Below are 24,106 nucleotides of genomic sequence, written 5' to 3'. Positions count from 1 at the left end.
TTCTGACCAGCAGCAGCCCTCTAACCCCATCTGGCCCGGGCCGGGATTCCTAGTGGCTCTGGTCCCACAGGCTGAGCCTCACTCACCCCGAGCCTCGTTTTTTCTCTTCTGGCGAATGGGCACTGGCCTTCATCAGGCTCCCGGGAGCATCAGCGCCGGCCCCGAGCCAGGCCATCCCACCCCGGGGCCCTGGGGACACCAATGACTCAGAGGCCAGCAGTCCCTGCTCTGGGAGGTTCCAGTTTCAGCAGGCAACCCAGATGGGGGAAGACGCAGAGAAAGGGTGATCAGAGCTGGAATGGGGGACCCTGCAGGTAGAAGGGAGGCCCAGAGGAGGCGCCAGAACAAGAACAAGCCTGGGCCATCGGAGAAATATGAGCTGAGAGCAGATGGGTGAGGAGCCTCCAGCCAGCCTGTCAAAAGGGAACGGTCCTGCTGGCAGAGGGAACAGTGGGACCAGGGGTGTGGAGTGCTGGGGCTGGGGGTCATTTGGGGAGCTGCCAGGGGCACTGAAGGACTAGGAGGGACCAGGCTTCTGGCTCTATGGAAATCTGGTGGTTGCTACCCCAGGGCCACACTCAGACCTCTCAGCCCCTTGGCCACATACACTCCCTTTCGAGATATGACAGAGAACCCTGGGGGCCCATTTAGTCTGTCAACAAAGAAATCGATCGAACACCTGACCAGGCTGGATGTCCTGTGCTGTGTGGAAGGACATGTGTGCAGCCTTTCCAGGAGCGGCAATGCGGGGCTTGGACTACGGAGGGCCGTGCGGGGCTGTGGGGTGGGGAACAGTGGCCAGGTGACCACAGCAGTGAGCAAGGACTCACAGCTGGTGACTGGACCTTCCGATTCTGGGGAGGAGACTTTATCAGGTGGGCATAGGAAATGACTTTTCCAAGAAGGTTGGAGTGGTGGGCACTATACAGCCGCCAGTGTGACCTCAGGCCACTCTGCCCGACAGCCCCACCAGCATGGGCAGTCTCGCGTACCGAGAAGACCTTGACGAGGAGAAGAACTCAGGTGCATGTCTGGGCGAAGCGTGGGTATAGGGTGGGGGGAAAGGTGTGGGCACAAGGTGGGCTCCACCAAGGGGCATTAGAAAGCACAGTGGCTGAAGTGGGGAGACAGGAGGCCCAGTGCAGGGTTCTCATGGGGTTACAGGTAGTTCAAAATCCTGGGACTGAAGGGTGCACTCAGGACTTGGAAACCTGGGACCCAGAGCACCTGGGCTGGGCATGCAGCCTCCGACACCTTGGAGCTCATCCCCGGGGCCTTGTAGTTTACCCCTCTGTAGAAGGAGTGGGTGTGAATAGGTCTCCCATGGCCTAGGGGTTGTCTCGGGGTGGCTGGATCCTCAGATCTACCTGGGCTCCCCGAGCAAGTGCCTACCGTGTACAGAGGCCGAGGGCCCTCCTGTCTGTTTACCAGCTGGATCCCCCAGGGGCCCATTAGCCCTCCTCCATGGTGTCATTAGCCTGTGTTTATCCTCCAGAGTTCACCTGGGAGGTGCAGGCCAACAACCGGGCCTACAACAGCCAGTTCAAGGAGAAGGTCTTTCTGTGTTGGCAGAGAAGGAAGTATAAGGTGGGCAGGCCTCCCCCATCCCCGCTCCCACAGGCTTTGGGGACCTGCCAGTGAGGGAGAGTGGTCACCGGGGCTCTGCCTGCTGGGTTCTCCCACTTGGTCCTGAGGACTGTAGTGCTGGCCTCACAGAGTCACTGGTCCGGCACGGATGCCCCATGTGGCTCCTCTGCCCTAAATATGTTCCTAGGCAGCTTTCGCAGTACAGTATGTCTGTCAGGCTCTACCTTGCTGCAGGGAATCCTGGGGTCACCGACCTGGCTCACCAAGCCTGCACCCAGTAGGGGCTCTGTTCATGCTCTTCATGGCTGGAGGGCAAGTGGGTGGAGGCCAGGTGGGGCTGGGCAGGCAGACCCCCACACCAGCTCTCCTTCCAGAAGAACATCATCCACACGGCCAAGTACAATGTCTTCTCCTTCCTGCCCTTGAACCTGTATGAGCAGTTCCACCGCTTTTCCAACCTCTACTTCCTTCTTATCATCCTCCTCCAGGTGAGGTGAGGGTAGTCCCAGGAGTCAGTGCCCATGGTCACTCCACTCCTTCTACCTGCTTGAGCTGTCTCCTCCAGGAAGCCCCCATCCCCACCCCCGCACTTCCCACCTTCCCACATGGCTCTGTAGACCCAGGGTGGTTCCCACATGGCTCTGTAGACCCATGTGTTTGTGTGGTTAGTGGGTCAGTGTCCACTCCCCACAGACTGGGAGTTCCGTTATGGCTGGGTCCTCACTGCCCAGTCCAGGGCCTGGAACACAGGACGTGCTCAATATATATTGAAGGACGTGAGTGCATGGATGGCTCCTCCAGGTTTGAGGAGGCCTCCTGACCCCTTTGGTCTCAGCAGGTCCCAGAGGGCAAGGAGGAAGGATCAGATTCTAGGGACTCGCTGGGTCACTTCCTGGCATCAGGCTGGTCATGGGTGGAGATGGATGAGCAGTGGTGGGTAGAGATGGGGCCCCGTGTGGTGAGGGAAGTTTCCAAAACACTCCAACTCATACTCAGTGTCTCATTCTGATCTGAGTAAAGTGAGACGCTGCTTTTATCCATCAAGCCAATAAACACTTCTTGAGCACCTACTGTATGCAGGTACTGTTCTGGGCACTGTGGACCCAGTAGTGGCCCTGACACCTGTCTTAAGGTGGCTCAGGACTGGGGGAAATGACTGTCATTAAACCACATGGTAGGAACAAGTGATGGGGTGGGCCCCCCACCCAAACTGTGCTGAGGGAAGATCTGAGGTTGCACAGAGGGGATCTCATGAGAGCCAAGGCCTTGAGGAGGGACCAAGCATGGGGTTAGGAGGGCTTCCTGGAGGAGAGGACCTGGGGGGGCGGTGCATGGAAGGAAGAGGAGGCATTGCTGGGCAGGAGGTCCAGGCAGGGAGAGGGCCCAGAGGGGAGTTGCCTGCAGGTGGGAACAGCAGGATTCGAGGTTGTGGTGCTGGATGTGTGGGTGGGAGGGGGCAGGATTGAAGGGAGGGGAGGCGGTCAGGGTGCCCAAGACGGTTGGCTGGCATGACCCATCCTCTGTGTCAGGGCATCCCCGAGATCTCCACGCTGCCCTGGTTCACACTGTTCGCCCCGCTCGTCTGCCTCCTCACCATCCGGGCCATCCGAGACCTGGTGGATGATATTGTAAGGAGGGACGGGGTGAGGGCAGGGCGAAGGCAGGTGGGTCCTCCTGACTCCTGGGTGCGGTGGGAGGAAGGTCCACACTGGTGGGCAGAAGGCAGCCCCGGTGGGCTGTGTTGTCCATTGTGCCCTGTGGCCACTGGGGCAGGTGCCAGTGTCCCTTCAGCAGGTCATCCAAGTGTCCACACGGGCAGCCTGCAGGAAACCGCCCTCTTTCTGCTGCCAACACCCTCCCGGGCAGGGTCACTGGACAGGCACCGCAGGGTTTGGGCTCTCTAGCCGGGCACCTGTGTCTGTCCTGTTGCCTGAGCGGCATGAGGGGAATCGTTGCTGCTCTGACCTACCCCCCATCGGCCCAGGGGAGACACAGGAGTGACAAGATCGTCAACAATCGGCCATGCCAGATCCTAATGGGGAAGAGGTGAGGCCGCAGCGGCTGGGTGTGGGATCTGTCCAAGGGAGGCAACTCCAGCATGGAAGAGGGATGCACACTCACGGGGTGTGCCTGGAAGATCATCCAGCATCTTCTGAGCTCTTGGACATCCTGTGGGGCCAGGGGAAACCCAGACCAGCACTTATTAGATGCCCGCTGTCTACCAGGCTTGGGGTGGGCCCTGTGCAGGGGCAGGGGCTGAAGATCCAATTGTTCACCCTCATGGAGCAGAGTTCAGCCAAAGGGGAGGGTAGGAAGGTCTGAAGGGCCTTGGAATCTGGGAGGAGGGGGCAATCAGGACAGGGATAAGGGGTGGGAGGACCCCCCCACCCCACCCCACCCCTGCCACCCCTACCCACGCAGCTTTCTGTGGAGAAAATGGAAGAATCTACATGTGGGAGACCTGGTCTGTCTGCATAAAGACAGCATTGTCCCGGTGAGCTGCAGGGGGTGCTCCGGAGACAGGGTATTTCCCCCCCTCCTCCCCGTCCCTCACCCTGCTGGTCTCCCACACTCTGCCCCTATGCAAGGCCATCATCTCCTCCTCATTGAGCTGGGTTGGGGGGGTGGTTTGGAGGCAGGGCTGTCCCCCTCCCCCCACCACTGGTCTCCCCCTTCTCTGCCCCCATGCAAGGCTGTCATCTCCCACCCTGCTCCTCACCCCAGGCTGACTTGGTTTTGCTGGCCAGCACAGAGCCCAGCAGCTTGTGCTATGTGGAGACGGCTGACATCGACGGGTGAGACCAGGTCATCACTAGGGCTTTTGGGGACTTGAGAGCTGCACACCCGGCCCACTTGGATGTTGTGGTCCTTTGCCCTGGGAGCATGCAGACACTTGAATGTCAGCTGGGGCAATAAAAATGCACCACCATTTCTGGAAGCCCATCTCCCCCACCCACGATGAGCCAGGTGCCAAAGCAAGAAGGCCCAGGGTCTGGCCTCAGCCCTTTGGCAAACACACTGTGTGACCTTGGGCAAGGCCCTCTCCCTCTCTGGGCCTCAGCCTCCTGCTTGGCAGCTGGTGCACAGTAGGTGCTTAGGGAAAATGCCAGAGTGGCTCTGCTGGGCATGCCCTGACCAGGCACTGTCTGTCCCACCTTTTTTGTCTTGCTCCCCTTCTTGTCACCAGGGAGACCAACTTGAAGTTCAGGCAGGCCCCAATGATCACGCACCACGAGCTGACCAGTATAAGGAAGATAGCCTCCTTCCAAGGTGGGAGCTGGCAAACCCATCCAGCCTCTCTGGGCCCTGTCTCCCCCCACTGCAGTGGGAGCACAGGTTCCCCACCTGCTGGGTGGAGGGTGTTGTGCAGCTTCTGACATCCAGATGGGCACATTACCCTCTGTTGTCCTGTCTTATTTATTCCCAGACCATTTGTTTGTTTATTCAAAAAGGCAGCCTATGGGAATTCCTTGGAGGTCCATTGGTTAGGACTCAGCACTTTCACTGCCAGGGCCTGAGTTCAATCCCTGGTCAGGGAACTAAGATCCCACAAGCCGAGTGGCGCAACCAGAAAGAAGAAACAAAACAAAACAAAGAAACCAAGGCAGCCCATGTACACTGGCTAGCAATTCACCTACATGTTTGGGAGAGGCCCACAGGGACATCTCCAGGTTTATTATTTTCTGCCAGATAAGTATGACATTTCATACCTATTGGTTCAGTTACTGTTTGCTGAGCCCCAGCAATGGGATAATTTTTTTTAATTGTTACTATTTGCTATCATTATTTTCCTGTCAAATTGCAAAGGCAAGTTACTCTAATTGGCTGTGGAGCATGCCAGAAGCTTTCTCTCCAAGCACAGCCCCTCTGCTCCCGACATCCAGACACTGGTTTTGTGTCTGCTCATGGATCTGGAGAAAGGCCCTGCCACCCTGACAGCTCTCTCTGGGTCCTGACCCACCCCAAATGGCCCAGAATCCTTGCCCATTTTGCAGAGGGGGAGACTGCGGTTCAGAGGGGTAGTGAGAGGTGTGGGCTTGCCCCATGGCTCCTCCGTCCTTCTCCCGCCCCTCCCTAGACAGCTCTCATGTCTACTTTCAGGAAACACAGGGTCCAGCCCCTGAGAAGGAAGGGTGAGGGTCACTTAAGAGCCCCGTGGCCCCCCAGCCCACTCCCTGCCAGATGCTGCCTTGGGCCAGCCTTTGCATGCTGGGTGGGTTTTGTCAAACAGAAGTGAGACCAGTGGCTGTACTCTCTCAGGGTGATGGTGGACAGGCCCTCCCCTACTGCCTGCTGGGGAACTCTGTGCCCTGTGTTTGGTCCCTGTAGTTTAGGGTGCTGGATGGGGGCACCCCTTCCTTCCCTCCCTCTTCATATGTGTTCAGCACTTACTGTGTGTCAGGTGCTGGACTGGGCCCTGGTGTCCCCAGCTCAACTGAGATAAGGCCGGTGCCTGCACTGGTGGACCTTACAAACATTTAAAAATATTTATTGATTTATTTGGCTGTGCTGGTATGTGGGACCTTTTTAGTTGTGGCATGGAAACTCTTAGTTGTGGTGTGCAGGATCTAGTTGTCTGACCAGGGATGGAACCTAGGCCCTCTGCATTGGGAGCAGGGAGTCTTAGCCACTGGACCACCAAGGAAGTCCCTCACAGACATTACTGATATGGCTGCAGGAATAAACGTCTGGTGACATCAGACACTGGCAGGGAGGAAGGGGCTCAATGCGGGGAGGGCCATATCTGGCTGGAGGATCAAGGAGGGCTTCCCTGAGGAGGTGTGTGTACCACCACAGGAGACAGCACACGCAAAGGCCCTGAGGCCAGGAACGCCCAGCTTGGAGCATCCAGGAGGAGGCTGTGTTGTATAGTGGGGGTGGAGGTGCCATTGGGGCCGGTTTGGGGTAGTGTGGGGCCCATGCAGGTGCCCCTGGCTGGAGAGTGATAGGAACATTCCCTGAGTCCCCCACCCCCAACCAGTATTGAAGAGGGGTGGCTGAGTTGCACCATGCTTGTGGCTCCCTGAACACTGGGTTGCCCACAGGGAAGGTGGTGTGTGAGGAACCCAACAGCCGAATGCACCACTTCGTCGGGTGCCTGGAGTGGAAGGGCAAGAAATACCCCCTGGATAGTGGCAACATCCTCTTGCGAGGCTGCAAGGTCCGGAACACAGACACCTGCTATGGACTGGTCGTCTATGCCGGTACAGCTGCTCTCCGGGGCCCCGGGGCCCATCCTGCCCAGGTCAGGGGTAGGGCTGGGTGGCGGAGAACCCTGACGTCACTGGCAGGAAGTCACAAGGCCAGGCCTGGCCGCCAAATGTCTGCTGCTATGGGATGAAGGGCTCCTGGTGTGATTTCTCTGGACTCTCATTTCTGAAACTGCAGGAATGGACATGTTGAGCCAGCACCTTTGTTTTGACTGGAGAAATGGGGGTATTTATAATAGATGGAATGATGGGTGGTGGAGTAGGTGAATAGATGGGTAGGGGGTGACAGAGAGATGGAGGGTGGGTGGATGGATGAGTAGATGGGAGAGTGGATGGATAAATGGATGGTTGGATGGTTGGACAGATGGTAAATGGATGGATGGATGAATGAATGGTTGGTGGACAGTGGATGGATTAGTGGATGGATGAATGAAGGGATGGGTGGATGGATGAATGAATGGTGGATAGATGAATAGATAGATGAATGGATGGATGATGAATGGGTGGTAGATAGACAGATGGATGAGTGGATGGAAATCTTGCAGGTTTTGACACAAAAATCATGAAGAACTGTGGCAAGATCCATCTGAAGAGAACCAAGATAGACCATCTGATGAACAGACTGGTGGTCCTGGTGAGCTTCTTAGACCCCCTGCCCTGGGTGGGGGGCCATGGAGGAGGGGAGCGAAAGGGCCCCACCGCACAGAAGCCCCATGGCTGTCATCTTCCAGGCTTCAGTTTCCCTCCTCTGAAGAATATGCAGCTTGATCGCCTGGTCAGGCCAGAGAATTTTTTCTTCAAATGGCGATTTGGGGCGGGGGGAGGGGGGGGGAGGGAGGGGCGGTGGAGGAAGGTTTTATAAAACAATATTTGATTGCAACGTCTCCAAAACCCGCAGGAGATAAGATGCCCACCTATCCTCCACCGATCTTTAAAAATCCTTAATTTTTTGCCTAAATCAACTTTTACCTTTTTAAAAATTATCGAAATAATAATTTCGCAGCCGCGAAGCTCGGCAGAAAACCTGCACATTGCCCTCCCCCTGGACTGCCAGCCCCTCCCCACCCTGACCGCCGTCCCATCCTGAAGCAATGCTGGGGGACACCCGCTCCCCGCCCCGTGCTTGTCCGTTCACACTAAGGGTGCGCGCGTCCCCGAGGTGCCTCGCTGCTGCCCGGGCCCCCTCACGCTGCGCCCCTCCTCCCCTCCGAGCGCAGATCTTTGTGTCCATGGTGGTGGTTTCCGCAGTCCTGACCTTTGGCTTCTGGCACAAGGTGAAGGAGTTCAAGGCCAATCACCACTACGTGTCTGCCGTGCACATGCGCAGTGTGGCTATGGAGGCCTTCTTCATCTTCTGGGGCTTTCTCATCCTGCTCAGCGTCCTGGTGCCCATGGCCATGTTCATTATGTGAGCCCCGGGGCCTCCGGGCCCCGCCCCATGCTGAGCCGGAAGGGAAGGTGGGGGAGGGACAGCAGGCCCAAGGGCTGGGTGACCCAACGTGCGAGTGCGCATGCGTGCATCAGCAGGGCCGAATTCATCTACCTGGGGAACAGCGTCTTCATCAACTGGGATGAGCACATGTACTATGAGCCCCAGGACCTGCCCGCCAAAGCGCGAAGCACCAGCCTCAATGACCTGCTGGGCCAGGTGGAGTACATCTTCTCCGACAAGACGGGCACGCTCACCCAGAACATCATGACCTTCAAGAAGTGCTGCATCAACGGAGTTGTCTACGGTGGGACCCCGCCCGCGCCCCGCTCCCCGTGTCCAGGGTCTCACAGCAGTGGCCCGGCATCCAGCATCCCACACCGATTGGTGCCCTACCACTATTGCCAAGGGGCTTCCTCTCACTTGGGGGTTGGTTAGCTATTCCTATAAAGGACCCACGGGTCAATATGTTTGGCCACTAAGGCCGCTGGGTCTCTGGCCCCAGAAAGCAGCTGCTGCTCTCACCCGGACTCCGAATTTTTAATTTCATAGCATTTCCACGTATCACACAAGATAATATCTTTTCAGGTTTCTCCCAACTCTCTAGAAATGTGAAAAACATTTATAGCCTTGCAGGTCACACAGAAACTAGTCCTGAGGTGGAGGCATGGTTCACCAGTCTCTGGTCTAGTTGATAAGCAGCGGCCACAGTTTAGACCAGGAGCCGACAGAGGGCCCCACTGGGCGATATTGGGCCTCATGCGCAGTCGCATGACAGACCTGGGCCCCTGCCCTTGGGTTGATGCCACCTGACTGTCAGGTAGGGCACCAGGCCCATGCTGAGTGGCACCAATCCCAGCCGGTCTCTGATGTTTCTAGAAGTGCTACGGACCCAGGTTTTTGTGAAATCACCCTATTTTTCAAAGTAGGTGGCCAAGTCCAAATTTTAAAAGGACACCAGGAGGAGGTCAAACCAAACATATTCTACAGGGCTGAACCCCATTCCCATACGCCCTCCAGCCCACCGCCCTGGAGGGGGTCCCTGGGACACATGGCTGCATCCTATTCTCCAGGCAGAAGCTGAGGCTGGGGTCTTTGGTGGCTTGAGGCGCTGGGTCCAGGGTGCAGGCCTGGCTGGTCTAGCTGCAGCCGGCAGCCCCAGGAAGCCTGGCCCAGGGAGGGGGTGCTGTGGGACCCCATGCGGGGACTGGGAGCTGAGGCCTAAAGCTGAGTCTTTCCCCAGGCCCAGAGGAGACCCCAGGCAAGGTGAGCCCTGGCCGCCCCGGAGCCCTGGGTGGTGGGGGGAAGGGCAGTGACCCACCCAGGGCTGGCCTGTGCCCCACCCCCTGCAGGAGAACCCCTTCCTCTGGAATGAATTTGCTGATGGGAAGCTGCTATTCTGCAACGCGCAACTCCTGCAGGCTGTGCGGGCCAACCAGGACTGGCGGGTGCGCGAGTTCTGGCGCGTGCTGGCCGTTTGCCACACGGTGATGGTGCAGGAGAAGAACAGTGAGTGCCCCCAACCCTGGGCATGGCTGGGCCTGGGCTCCCCAGATGCTCTCCCGCCAGCTCCCAGGGCCCTCTCATCCCAATTAGAGAGCTCCCAGGCCCCCGGCCCGAACCCCACCTAGCCTCTGCCACTGAGGGTGTCCTGGCCTGTCATCGTACAGGGAGGAGGAGGACTTATGGACTGGGATGCAATCGCTCCTTTCTTTTATTGTACTTAGAGGTTATGCCGGCCCAAGAAACTGTCGTCCCGCAAATACATATTGGGCACTTCCTGTATCTGTTTCCTCCCTGTGCTAAGCAGGTGGAGACAGGTGGGTGGTGGGTCTCCAACAAGGTCAAGCTCTCAGACCCCTCCCCGCCCTGGCCAGACCAGCTAGTGTACCAGGCAGCTTCCCCGGACGAGGAGGCACTAGTCACAGCGGCCCGAAATTTTGGCTACGTGTTCCTGGCACGCACGCAGGACAGCATCACCCTGATGGAGCTGGGGGAGGAGTGTGTGTACCAGGTCCTGGCCATGATGGACTTCAACAGCATCCGCAAGCGGATGTCAGTGCTGGGTGAGGGCCCGCAGTCCTGGGTGGGGTTGGGGGGAGGTGAGGAGGGGAGTGTATGTGGGCAGCCAGGCCTCTTCCTCCACAGTCCGCAAGCCCGAGGGCTCCATCTACCTCTACACCAAAGGGGCTGACACAGTCATCTATGAGCGCCTGCAAAAGAAAGGCGAGACAGAATGGGCCACAGAGGAGGCCTTGGCCGTGAGTCCCTGTGGGAAGGGAGGGTGGAGGGGCAGAGTCGAAGACACAGGGGCAGGGGAAAAGAATGTGCAGAGAAATGGCCTCAGGGAAGCCATGGACAGTTGGTCAGGTTGCACACTGTTCTGCCCAACACACAAACACACACTCAAGGGCTGAAGATGAAGCCCAGCTCCAAGCTGCACTGCCCAGAGGGGACATCTTCTTTTGAGTCAGGCAAGGACATCCTGTGGGTGGGTTTTGCCCTGGATTCCTCCCTCTCTGCCAGCCAGGCCTAGGTTCCGGGACACACTCAGCCCACTCTGCCCCAAACCTTTCATCTCCAGGTGAGGGCCCATTAGCCTTGGCCCCTTGCCAAGCTTCATCCTTCTGTTTTCTGCTGTCTGTCATCTCTGCCCTGGTCTCCCTGTTCTCGAGGGGTTTCCCAGAACCCATTTCCGGTGTTGCCCCAGGGCCCTTGCACATGCTATTCCCTGTTCTCCCTCCACTCAGGCGCTCAGCATCCTTCTGTCCTCGAGGTTCAGCCCTCAGTCCCCACCTCCAGGGAGCTCTTCCTGCCCTGACTCTGACATGGGCTGTCCTGCCATGTGGGCCCATTCCTAAACCCATGGGTCCCCGGCCTCACCCAGCACAGGACCCAGCAGGGCTGTTTGTGGAAAGAATGTCCTCTGTCCCTCCCCTCAGGGGTCTCCCAGCGTGCTCCACTCTGCTAGGAGGGAGTGGTGGGGAGCAGATGTCTGGGTCCTGACCCAAAACCGAAGAAGTACAGTCACAGCAGTGACCCAGAGCCCAGGAGCTCGGCAGGATGACTGGGCTCAACTGCCCACGGTATGGATAGGGAAACTGAGGCATGAGAGGAGGCGCACAGGCCTGTCTGGGGCACTCGACATGTTCACATGCAGCCATCCAAGCTCATGTCAGTCAGGAGCAGAAGCCAGTCGAGGGGCTGCCTGTTGGGGCAAAAGACCCAGAGCAGGGTTGGAGCTTATGAAGGAAGAGCTGCAATGGGGTGAGAGAGTGCTGGGTCCTCCCGTGCGCCTGGAGACAGAGTCCCACAGGATCCTTTCCCGTGCCCCACCCCCTACCTCAGTTCCTTGAGAACTGAGGCAGAGAGAGGGCTCCCGGGAGGACAGAATCCTGATTGGGAAGGGGTCTAGCAGGGCTTCACGGAGGGTCTTGCCTAAGGGTTAGAATTTGCAGCACAAATCATAGGGTGGATGTTCCTGGCTAGGGAAATAGGCAGGCTGAGATCTGGAGGCTAAACAGAGCGAGTGGGGTGTCTGCGGGGGGTGGGTTGAGACAGAGCGGGTGTGGAGCAGGGTGGCATGTGGTCCCAGCCTCCCCCCGCCACCGGAGGACAGACTGTGTGGGTAGGGGCAGGTTGGGGGCCCAGGCAGAGGGAGAAGGGCTGCAGGGGTTCCCCGGAGTGGCAGGGGTGCCAGCGTCATCTGCCTGCCGGCCCCAGTCCTTTGCCAAGGAGACCCTTCGGACATTGTGCCTGGCCTGCAAAGAGGTGGATGAGGAGGTGTATGAGGAGTGGCGGCAGCGGCACCAGGAGGCCAGCATCCTGCTGCAGAACCGTGCCCAGGCCCTGCACCAGGTGTACGAGGAGATGGAGCAGAGCCTTCAGGTGGGTGGAGCCAGGGGCAGGGCGCCACACCCCAGCCCCACCAGGGAGCTGGGTCCCTGCTCAGTCTGTCCTCGCCCACTCCCTCCTCCCCACCCCAGCTCCTGGGAGCCACAGCCATCGAGGACAGGCTCCAGGACGGTGTCCTCGAAACCATCAAGTGTCTCAAGCAGGGGAACGTCAAAGTGTGGGTCCTCACAGGGGACAAGCAAGGTGGGTCCTAGGGTGGCAACCCCCAGCGCAGGGAGAAGGGAGGCACGGGAAGGGCTCACCTCATCCCAGAGTCACCGTCAGGCCCTCCCTGTTGTCTTGAGCTCACTGTAGCCCACCACTGTGTGTCCCTGAGAAGGGAGAACCGAGACCCTGGGTGCCTCTCTCTGGTGGGCTGATGCCATGCTGAGCGCCTCCTGGGGATTTGGCCCCCTTGGCAGCGCTGTTTGGTGGGGCCCTGGTTACCTCCTGGGGCTCAGAGAGCACTGGCCACCTGCCCAAGGCTGCCCAGCCACCTAGGGGCCAAGTTGGTCCTGTGGCTGTGGAGCCCTGGTTCTCCCACCCCCTGAGGCTTCTGAGGGGGCCTCCACTGGGCATTGGTGCCTACAGGGCTCCATTAGGACTTGTGTGGGCAGGAGGCACATACACTCCAAATATTTAGAATGACATGTAACAGCTCTGCTGGTATAAAGACCAATCTCCAAGGTGGATTTTTTTTTTTTTTTTGGCGCATTGCCAGTCATGTGGGATCTTAGTTCCCCAACCAAGGATGGAACCTGGGCCCACTGCATTGGCAACATGGAGTCTTAACCACTGGACTGCCAGGGAAGTCCCATAGGTTGGATTTCTGTATTCATTTTTTTCCTAAGAAGTTAAGTCACGTTTTTCTCCACCCCCCCCTCCCCGCCCCAGACATTAAATCATTTTGTGGGGATCCTAGGCACTGAAATGTCTACAGGTGCTTTAACCTTGGCCCCAGACTCACCTCCCTGCAGCCGCCCAGCCCCAGCCAGGAGTGGAGTCCTCTGTAAGCTCAGAGCTGAAGTCTCAGGGCTGACTCTCATTGGCTGCCATGGTCACATGGCCTCCTCTGAACCAATCGCTGTGGCCAGTGGGAGGGGCATGCTGCTGTGATGGGCAAGATGGGTGGGGTTGGCCTCCAGGCAGTGGGGCCTCTCCACAAGGGCTGAACTGGGCTGGTTTGCAGAGACAGCGGTGAACATTGGTTTTGCCTGCGAGCTGCTCTCAGAGAACATGATCATTCTGGAGGAGAAGGAGATCGTGTAAGAAGTGGGGATGGGGTGGATGATCCTGAAGGGGAAGGGGGGTCAGGGTGGGGATGGGACGCCGAGGACACAGCCATGGCCCTGGGGTCTGCCTGGACTGGCTTCTTGTAGCTGGGGTGTAGATGCAAGGAAGCATGTGTGGCTGACGTGGCTGAGGCCTGGTTGGGCCCCCACCCCCACCCCCACCCCCGTGCAGGCGGATCCTCGAGGTCTACTGGGAGAACAACAACAACCTGCAAGGTGGAGAAAAGAAAGAGCTTCCCCTGCAGTTCAAGATGGCCTTGGTCATTAACGGGGAGTTCCTGGTCAGTGTTAGGTCAGGGTGGACGGTGGAGCCCTGGTACCCGGGGGAGGGGCCTGGGAGGAGCTGCGGGCTGAGGCTGGGGCTGCTTCCACTGAAAGGCCCTCAGATGCACCATTGGACCAGCCAAGGTGACGGCCACCCCGAGAGACAGTTCTCAGCTGGGCCGGAGCAAGGGAGGGTGCAGTCAGGTCCGGCTGGGAGAAGGGCACAGTCGGGGGGTGGGGCGGGGAGAGGGAGGGGTGCAGCAGAGTGACCCACCCCTGTCACCTGTGAGCCAGGACCAGCTACTGCTGTCCCTGCGCAAGGAACCCCGAGCCCCGGTCCAGAACGTGAACGTGGACCCGTTGGAGTCCTGGCAGGAGCCGGGAGAGGAGAGGGTGGACTTCCTGCAGGCCAGGCGCCTGTCCCTCATGTGGCGGACTCTGGGGATCCAGCTGCGGAGCTCGGGGCTGGCGCCCCAGCACGAAGGCTCCAAGACCCTCCGGAGTGCTGAGGAGCGGCGGGAGCGGGCCTTCGTGGAGCTGGCCTCCCGATGCCAGGCGGTCATCTGCTGCCGCGTGACGCCCAAGCAGAAGGCCCTGATCGTGGCGCTGGTCAAGAAATACCAGAATGTGGTGACCCTGGCCATCGGGGATGGCGCCAACGATGTCAACATGATCAAGAGTGGGTGGTGGGCAGCGGGGCTAGGGGAGGCTGGCAGCAGGTGGGAGCAGCAGGCTGGGGTCCCTGGGCCGACAGGCTTGCGTGTGCCTCTGCAGCTGCAGACATCGGCGTAGGGGTGGCAGGTCAGGAGGGCATGCAGGCGGTGCAGAACAGCGACTACGTGCTGGCCCAGTTCTGCTTCCTGCGGCGGCTGTTGCTGGTGCACGGACGATGGTCCTACATGCGCGTCTGCAAGTTCCTGCGCTACTTCCTGTACAAGACGCTGGCCGGCATGATGGTCCAGATCTGGTTCGCCTTCTACAGCGGCTTCACTGCCCAGGTGCGCCAGAGGGAACTCCCTCCCCTCTGAGGGATGCTGTGTCCTTCCCGCAGCCTCCAGGAAGGCAGCAGGCATGCTCCCACTCGGAGGTCCTCAGGGGGCAGAGCATGCCTGAAGCCACAGAGCAAAACAGCCTTCAATCAATATCTGGCTGCATTAACAGAGGTATAGAATCTACATAAAGTGGGGGATGGTTCCGTGCCCAGCTCTGTGCTGAGCATTTTCAGGGATATTTGGCAAATTTGAGCTTTGAAGCAAGGGCAGGACAGGTGCTCCAAATGTACATTCTTCAAGGGGAAAAAACAAGAACCTGAACTTCAGAGAAGGTAAGGTTGTAAGGGCTGGGTCCCTGACTTCAAGATTCTTGACAGTATTGTGGTGAATACTAGATGTGCTCTCCAGAGTGTAAGAGGAGTCATACATAGGGCAGTAATGTCCCCTGTGGTCTGAAAATAGACTTTCATGAGACAGAATGGCCTCCCTGTCACCAATACCCAGACAGCCGAGAGAGAGCTTTACAAGAGCATTCTTCATAAATATATTTTTTGTTTTGCCTTTTATTGCTAGGTATTTTATTATTTTAGATGCTACTATAAATGGAATTGTTTCCTTAATTCCCTTTTGATATTGCTTATTGCTGCTGTATAGGAAGTGGTACCATGCGGTGGTTCAGATGGTAAAGAATCCGCCTGCCAATGCAGGAGACACGGGTTTGATCCCTGGGTCAGGAAGATGCTCTGGAGAAGAAAATGGCAGCCCACTCCAGTATTCTTACCTGGAACATCCCATGGACTGAGGAGCCTAGTGGGCTATAGTCTGTGGGGTTGCAAAGAGTCAGACAAGACTTAGCAACTAAACAGCAACACCACCACCGGTGTATAGAAACACATTTTTGTGTGTGTGTGGATCTGTGCCCTGAAACTTTGTTGAGTTTGTTTTATTGGCTCTAGTAGTTTTCCTGTGAGTCTTTTGGGATTTTCTGCACGTAGATCACGTCCTCTGCAAAGAGAGACAGCTCTACCACTTGCTTTCCAATTTGGATGCTTTCTATTTCTTTTTCTTGCCTAATTGCTTTGGTGAGGACTTTTCCAGTGCAGTATTGAATAGCCATGGTGAAAGCAGGCATCCTTGTCTTGTTCCTGATGTCAGAGGGGACGGTATTTAGTCTTTCTATGTTTGTTAACTGGAATTAATCTTCCTTCTCCCCCCATATATTTATTTGAATATTTACTCCTATCAGTATGGACTCACATATGTTCATTTTATTCTGTGCCTGTTGCTCATTTTGTCTCCGATTTGTCCCTTTGCCCTGTGCCTGCTCTTCTCTGAGCATGTCCTCACTTTCTGGTGCTTCAAGAGCTTCCTGGCTCGTTTTGTCCTTTCCTGGTCCCAAGCCTGGAATGAACCATTCCCTCAAGGAATGCCAGTTGTCTTCACCAGAGAATGGTAGTTAGACACCAAGGTCTAAGCCCTTGGTGTGCTCATCGCACGTGGGATGCCAGTGTCCTCTTTGTAGACAGAGGCAGGAGATACACATACTAACCTGTGCTTAGGCACACATCTACACCTGTACTGTATTGATCTATCTATGTGTATATGAGTTCACACTGATACTTCTGATTCCAGTCACCCCACAGAACAAGGCTCAGCTTAGCCTTTTCCACATGCTCATTTGTGACTCATCTCCAATGGTGAGAAACTTGATTCTGGTAAAAAAAATTTTTGTTGTTACTTATTTGCTCAACCCCAGAATGCACGTAAAGCCGTTCTGGGAACCGAAACTGATGGTTTTTTCACTAGTCTGGATTTGTGCATTCAGGAAGGGACTTGGTCTCTTTGTGAGATCTCTTCCAGCTCTGTTACCATCACTGACTTCCTAAGTCAAAAATGATCTAGGGACTTCTTTGGCAGTGCAGTGGCTAAGTTTCCATACTTCCACTGCAAGGGACACAGGTTCTATCCCTGGTTGAACTAATATCCTGTATGATGTGCAGCATGGCAAAAAGAAAAATTTAAAACATGCTCTCTAGCCATTTTTCCTCCTGTAAACTTTGTATTAAAGTCATCACTTGAAACAGACTCCAAGGTGCTACTTTAAAAGCATTGAAGTGAAAGTGAAAGTCACTCCGTTGCATCTGACTCTTTGCCATCCCACAGACTGTACAGTCCATGGATACTGGAGTGGGTAGCCTTTCCTTTCTCCATACCTTTTCTCTTCCAGTCTTTATCACTTCGTGCAGCCCTGATCTTAGCCCCAACCTTGATTGTCACTTGACTTTCCAAGTCACCTGGCATCCTCTCCAAGTGACAAACAAGCTTGGATGGGTCTCCTTAGGTAGAGATTCATTTCTGTCTCTAGCCATTTGGCTCTGAAGGCTCAGTGCATTCTCCCTCCCCTCCCCTCTCTGCACCCTCCACCTTCCCACCACAGCCTCTGTACGAAGGTTGGTTCCTGGCGCTCTTCAACCTGCTGTACAGCACCCTCCCGGTCCTCTATATCGGGCTCTTTGAGCAGGTGAGCAGCTCCAGGTCTTGCCTCTTCCTTCTCTGTACATATTTCTTCTCCTGGGGCCTGGGATGGGGTAGGGGCCATCCCCTTCTGGTCCCAAGAGCCAGCTTCCCCATCGTGAACTCACCAGGATGTGAGCGCAGAGCGGAGCCTTGAGTTGCCGGAGCTGTACATCGCAGGCCAGAAGGAGGAGCTCTTCAACTACTGGGTCATCCTGCAAGCCATCGCCCACGGCACAGCCACCTCTCTGGTCAACTTCTTCATGACGCTGTGGGTCAGCCAGAACTCAGCTGGGCCTGTCAGCTTAAGTGACTACCAGTCCTTTGCAGTGGTCGTGGCCCTGTCCAGCCTGCTGTCCATCACTATGGAGGTAGGGGTGGCCATCTGCCTGCCCCTCCCCTGGTGGGGTGGGCCTCGGCAAGCGCTAAGGTCTTTCCTGGCAGTGACCTGCCGCTTCACAGACCCCGGGAGCTGGGCCTCCATCCTCCCTGTGGAGCCCCACCCCACGGTTCCCTTCCCATCCCCCCTGCCTTAACGCCCCTTCCCTGTGTAGGTCATCCTAATCACCAGGTACTGGACCGTCCTGTCTGTGCTGGCCATTTTCCTCAGCCTCTGCTTCTACGTGGTCATGACCAGCCTCACCCAGAGCATGTGGCTTTTCAAACACTCCCCCAAGAACTTCCCATTTCTATGTGAGCCCTCAGCAGGGATGGGGCAGTGGTGGGGGGGGGTGCCCGTCGGAGAACCCTCTCTGCCCCTCTGAACCTCAGGCTCCTTGGCCATGCAGGTGAGGTAGGTGTGTGTGTGTGTGTGTGTGTGTGTGTGTGTGTGTGCAGGAAGTGTCAGTGTCTCCTTAGAATTTTCACCTCCTTTCCCTGGGGTGAAGGGAAGAGAAAGAGATAGGGTGTTGGAGGGGAGAGGCACCAAGCAGGTGCTGGTGAGGCCATAGCCACGGCCTGCTGTGATCCCGCCCTGTTGCCAGACGCTGACCTCAACGTGCTGACCCAGCCCCCCATCATGCTGGTGATCCTGCTGAATGTGTCACTGAACACCCTGCCTATGCTGGCCTTCCGTGTCATTTACCAAGCCCTCAAGAAGCCACAGCGCAAGGTGAGGGGTAGGGGTCTACACCACACATGGAGGACCCCAACAGCCAGAGCCTGTGCTGGGAACTGGGACTTGAAGGAGAGGCAGAGATGAGGCAGAAGCAGAGCTATACACATACCCAGTGTCCCCACGAGGGACGAAATGATGGGCAGAAGGGCCCCAAAGTGGATGCTGTGGTTCCTGGGGTGGATGCAGTGGGAGCATAGCCAGACTTCCACCTGGAAGTGACTGGGGCTTGGGGGCCGAGGTGACAGAAGTGATTTGGAGATGGGATAGGCAGAAGAGGGACTCGGGGTAACCCAGTGTTCATTGGATGATGGATAAACAAAATGTGATATATACGTACAGTGGAATATTAGCCTTTAAAACTAAGGCGAGTCAGACACCTGCTACAACATGGATGAATCATGAGGACGTGATGCTCAGGGACGGAAACCAGACACAGAAGGACAAATACTGTCTGATCCCACTCCCAGGAGGTCCCTAGAGGAGTCAGATCCATAGAGACAGGAAGCAGATGGTTGGGCCAGGGGCTGGGGAGGGAAGGGAGTGTCAGTATTTCATGGGGAGAGAATTTCCATTTGGGAAGATAAGAAAGTTGTAGAGATGGGTGATGGGGATGGCTGCACGACTGAATGTGCCACTGAGCTGTGCACCTAAAAATGGATGAGATGGTACGTCTTATGTTACATGTATTTTACCACAATGAAAAACGGTGGGAGCTGGGACTCAGTAGCCCATAGTATCAGAATCTAGACGGATGAGTTGAAGCTGGGATGGGCCCCAGAGTTGACTTGGAATGGTGGACTAGGACATGGCCACAAACTGCCACCTTCAGCCACACAGGCTGGACATGGGGCTGCCCCAGGGTAAGTTCTGACTTTACCACCAAGGGGCACGCAAGGCGAGTATGGCTGGCCCAGAGTTAAGTCCCAGCCAAAGGACTCTGATTGGCTGGTCCAAAGTCAGGTCCCATGGAGGACTCTAGTTGGATCAACTTGCCTAGGAAAGAGCCTGGACAATTGATAGTGGCCAAGGACTCTGGCCCTCACTGGAGGGGCAGGTGATCTGAACATCAACATGGCTTGGGAGCCTGATGACGTCCACTCTCTCTTTTGCTCTGTAGGAAGAGGTAGAGAAAGTCACAAGTGAGGAGATCATCGCTGTGGAGTCTGTGCCCTGTATCCGTAGGGAGTCACCGGCCCGGCGCTCCAGCTATGCCTTCTCCCATCGGGAGGGCTATGCTGACCTCATCACGCAGGGCACGATTCTTCGGAGGTCACCGGGGGTCAACAGTGACATGCTGGTTGATCACACAATGCCACCTGATGAACCATCTGGGAGCATGAAGGAGTCCTCGTGGTACCCAAGGAAGATGTCATTTCTGGGGAGGAAGAGGCATTCACACCATGGGAAGGTGTCCTCTGAGGACATGCAGCCTCCCTCTGAGGTGAGCTCCTTGACCATGGATAGGCGGTCTGCTCCTCATCCCCAGCCTCTCAACAAAACCTGGCCATCTGGATCTTTACAGGAGAAGTTGACATATTCTCCTGAGAGTCTCCCGCCAACCGAGATGCCACTGTCAGCTCTAGAGAGCCAAATGACCTCTGTTGAGAGCCAGACGCTGCCTTCAAGCCAGCTGTCCCTGCAGAGCCAGCCAGCATACCTGCCACAGGAGAAGACATCCCTCTGGAATATCCGGAAACTGTCCTGGAAGAACTGGCCATACGTCTGGCAAAAGGAGCCTGAGCCCCGCAGGGAGGGGATATTGCCAGTTTCCAGCTCAAACCTTAGTGCTGTGATGGAAACTGTACCACCAAGTGCAAAAGGATCATCCATCAGCGAGCAGCCAATGGAGGTGGAGCCCTCACCTGTGGAGAGGGAGCCGTCTCCTATGGAGTGGCTGCCAGAGCCCAGTGGGGACCAAGCTGCACCTAATCTGGCAGAGCAGCTTCCCTGGCCCCTGGGGCATCAGTGACTGCTCAGGCATAGGAAGTGTCATCCAGCAAGCATGAGGCCATCCCTTGAAGACAGGGCTCCACCGGCTCCTCTTTCCCTAATAAATCACAGTCTGTCTGACCCTAGGACTCCTTGAGGCTCCCTCTTCCTGTACTTCTTTTTGTGATGCCCCATGGAAGTCTTTTATGGTTTAAGGAAAAAAAGAAAAAGAAAATCAAAACACTGTCCTCTATTGGTGTAATGGGGAATTGTGGGAAAGCTGGGCTTTGGTTTTGTTTTTTTTTCACCCTGGGACAGATTATGTGGATAAAAGCTTTATTGCTCTCAGAAGGGAGGAAGGTGCAGAGCAGACTGCTTACCAGCGCTGGCTTCCTGCCTGCTGCCTGTTGTCCTGTCTCAGCACAGTTTATAAGGTCCTGGCACCACCTAGCCTCTCCCTCCACCAGGGTGCCTTCTCCTTAAGTCACTTTACACTTGGTGCTCAGAAGGTAGTGGACAGTGACACCTCAGAAGCAGAGCCCACAGGATCCTGAGACTCGGGTGGCCCAAAGGCTCCATGGAGGGTGGAGCCCTGTGGGGGTGGGACAGGGAGGGCTGTGTTCAGAGTGGAGAGGCCCACTTACTCTTTCCCTCATCCCCTTCTCCCTTCACAGAGGGTGGGCCCCATGCCTCCCCTTCCTGCGCCAGCCCCCCCCCACCCCCCGCATTCAACCAATGCACAAGCCCAGGTGAGTGACTAGAAAATAATTTATTGGAGAAAAACAAAACAACAAATCCAGCACAGCAATGGTTCACAACGATGAGGATTTTTTTTCTTTTTTTTAACTTTTAAGTCTGTCACCTGAGGGTGAGGTGGAGGGGTCTTTATTTGGATGACCCAAATTGTGTGTCCCCCGAAAGCTGCCCTAGTGTCCAGTCGTGATTACACACTCAGGGCCACGTGGCCTCTTGACCCTCCCTCACCCTTGGCAGAGAGAATCCCCCCACCAAAGACCAGCCATTTGGGGGAGGGTTCTGCTGGGGCCTCAGGAGGAGCCCAGGAACTGATAGGTTGGTGTGACGTTACTGTAACTGCTTTGGGCAAAGAATATGAGTGGCCCCGATTCCAGCCTGTGCAGGGGCCCTAGAACACACTCCACCCACCCCCATCCTCATTTCAGGTGGGTTGAATCTGCACCCTCAGGCCCAGCCCTCCAAACTCAGACCTTCTGACTTTCAGGGTGTGAGGGACCCCCTTTGGCTACCGCACCCACCTTATCTGGGGCCTGTCCTAGAAACTAGGCTCTCCCCTGGTGGGAGCATGGGGCCTGGAGTCAGAAGTGGAGTCCCAGGCCAGGAGACTGCCCCAGAGCCCCTTTCCGTGATTTCTGGGGGTACCGTCTGTTTTCTAGGGTCCTATTGTGGGCTGGAAGGGGAGCTACACAGGAGTGCACCACCCACCTCCCATGCCAGACAGAAAGGTGAAGTCATGCCCGGACAGGCCCTAGGAGGCTGGGGTGTCTGGGTGGAGTCCGTGCAGGGCAGGAGCCTGCCTGGGGGGTGGGGGTTGCTTCAGGAGGGTCCTTTGGCTCTGGGGAAGTTGGGGCACACCACCGCCCCCCAACCACCCTGGGCGACATGACTCAAATTGGCTGATTGTCTGACTCCTCTGAACAAGACACTTGGGAATTCATGCTAATGTGAAACCTTACCGGCCCCAGGGGCAGGGAAGTGGGGGACCCAAGGTGGCAGTGATGCCCACTGGCGCCCCAGGACCAGAATCCGGAGGGACTCGGCGCCAGGAGGTGGAGACGTGGGCGTGCAGGTTGAGTGCCTGTCGCCTGCCTTCTCCACCTGAGGCACGTCCATGCGCCGCCGGCTGGACACAGATCCTTGGAAAGGGAGAAAGTAACATAGAGCAGCGCCATGGAGCACCGAACAGCGAGCGCCCCTTGGGGCATGAAACACAAGATGCGACGCGGAATCCTGGGGCTCCGCCCCCGCGTGGCCCCGCCCACCCCCCACCCTTCCGCCCAGTACATCATCTTCAAGAAAAAGTACATTAGTCATGCATCAAATCAAATTCCATTGCGTCTTTTTTTCACTTTTCTTCCTTAAATTACATTTGAACACAGAACACATAGAATAATAAATAGTCTAATAAGACATGACTCCAAAAAACAAGAAACAGAACACGCCAGAGAACAGAAAGGTACCCCGCTCTCTCTCTCTTTCTTTCCTAAAGGACTCATTGAAATAAGAAATCTGTAAACGCCGCCGGTCCTTCCTCGCGCTCTCCTGGACTCTCTCGCTCACGCTCCCTCGGCCCTTCGCCTCTGACCGCCCCTGACATTCACCGCGTCTCCCACGGAACTCACCAAAGAAACGACATACCATCGTCTGCAAAATTATAATTTAACGGTATAAAGCTTCAAGTCACGTATTCCAAAAACTAGCTAAGGATTTTTTTTTTAATCACATAAACTATACATTAAATATCTTGAGGTATTTCAGAGAAAATTGTCAAAAGGCTCGAAGGAGCTGTGCTGGAAGTGTCATTCCCTGGGTGGAGAATGGTCTTTGGTGTGTGACAACCGGCTGGGTAATTGGGTCGAGCGGGGGGGACTGGGGGAGGGGGCCTGGCCAGGTTGGGGGGGGGCGGTTCAGGAGGGAAATGATGTGTGTGCCAAAGCGCAAGTGTGCACATGTCATAAGGTGTTTGAGAGGGACGTATCTGTGACCAGCGTCAGTGAAGCTTAAGGGATTGATCCCCAGAAGGGTCCCAGGTCAATTCCTAAGTGTCCAGCAGGGGACAGACCCAGGCCCTGGCCTCTCTGACCTTTGGGCCTTGAATGCAGGACCAGCAAGTGACTTAACCTGCAGAGAAGCCGTGAACCCTGCTAGCAGCTGCTCTGGCCAGTGGGGTCCAGGTACCCCTAGTGGGTGGAGGGAGGAGCCGAGCCCACTCAGACCCCAGCGCCCAGCTCAGTGAGTGGCGTGTGCACAAGAGTGTGTATGTGTGTGTCTGAAGGGAGGAGTTAGTTGCCGAGCGGGAAACGGGGACTCTCAGGACTCTGCCCCAACACCCAAAGGTTCTAGAAGCATCACTCAGATCCGGTTGCTTGCTTGAAAAGCGGGGAGAACAGCGAGTCGATAAGGACGAGAGAACATCACACACGTCTTTGGTTCAAGAAAAAGGCACTCATCGACCTCGCCACCCTCTCCCTCTCCCTCTCTCCCTCCCTCTCTCTCTCTCATTCTCTTCCCTCTCTCTCTCTTTGTCTCTCTATCTCTCTCTGCTCTCTCTGGTGGGGGACGGGGGTGTGGGGGGCGAACCTGGAGAGCGGGGTCCCGAAGCAGACCCTCGCTCACACCTGCTACCTGGGTGAGGGAATCTTAGCATCCAGCACAAGTCCTCGGGGGGTGGGGGGGTGGGGGGAATCTTTGGTATCAGGCGTGATTTTTCCAATCACAGACATGAGCATTTGAGTGAGGTAGCATTTACCTGGGGAGGGGGAGGGGCATTTCACTAGAAGTGTCTCTTGCATTCTCAAAGGTGGGAGGGGGTGGCCACCTCCCTGGGAGGCGGCGGGGTCAGCCGGGTTTGGGTGCGGGAAGAGGCTCCTTCTAGCCTCCAGCTCTTGAACCCCCGGCTGGCGGGGAGCAGGCTCTTGGGATCCAGCTGCCGGCCAATCCTGGAGGTCACCTGGAGGAGGGGGGAGTGGGGAGGGGGCGTGCTTATCTTCATTTCTGACCCTTCCTTCCCCTTTGTTTTTTTTTTTTTTTTCTTTTGGCAAAAATCAGAGCAAGCAGATTCCACCTTGTTCATCCTCTTCTTTCTCTCTTTGGAGACAAGGCAGGAGCACAGGTGCGCCCAT

General features: G+C 56.4%; 1 protein-coding gene across 1 annotated transcript; it reads left to right on the top strand.

Annotated features, from left to right (window-relative positions):
• Window positions 1–298: 298 nt before the first annotated feature.
• ATP8B3 (ATPase phospholipid transporting 8B3) lies at window positions 299–20,268 on the top strand. Its single transcript, XM_070374747.1, is given in 29 exon segments — window positions 299–393; window positions 965–1,023; window positions 1,496–1,587; window positions 1,962–2,075; window positions 3,117–3,215; window positions 3,572–3,633; window positions 4,009–4,081; window positions 4,312–4,382; window positions 4,775–4,857; window positions 6,633–6,791; window positions 7,316–7,431; window positions 8,015–8,205; window positions 8,325–8,533; window positions 9,470–9,492; window positions 9,579–9,719; window positions 10,076–10,292; window positions 10,375–10,487; window positions 11,950–12,114; window positions 12,213–12,324; window positions 13,310–13,385; window positions 13,585–13,693; window positions 13,971–14,355; window positions 14,451–14,674; window positions 17,106–17,189; window positions 17,314–17,553; window positions 17,737–17,875; window positions 18,166–18,300; window positions 19,421–19,740; window positions 19,822–20,268. Coding segments are annotated over 29 exon segments (4,353 nt in total).
• Window positions 20,269–24,106: the final 3,838 nt, after the last annotated feature.

This window comes from Bos mutus, chromosome 7 (genome assembly GCF_027580195.1).
Source record: "Bos mutus isolate GX-2022 chromosome 7, NWIPB_WYAK_1.1, whole genome shotgun sequence".
Taxonomy (NCBI): Eukaryota; Metazoa; Chordata; class Mammalia; order Artiodactyla; family Bovidae; genus Bos; species Bos mutus.
Note: the sequence above shows the minus strand (reverse complement) of the source record. Positions and strands in the feature narration are given on the sequence as shown.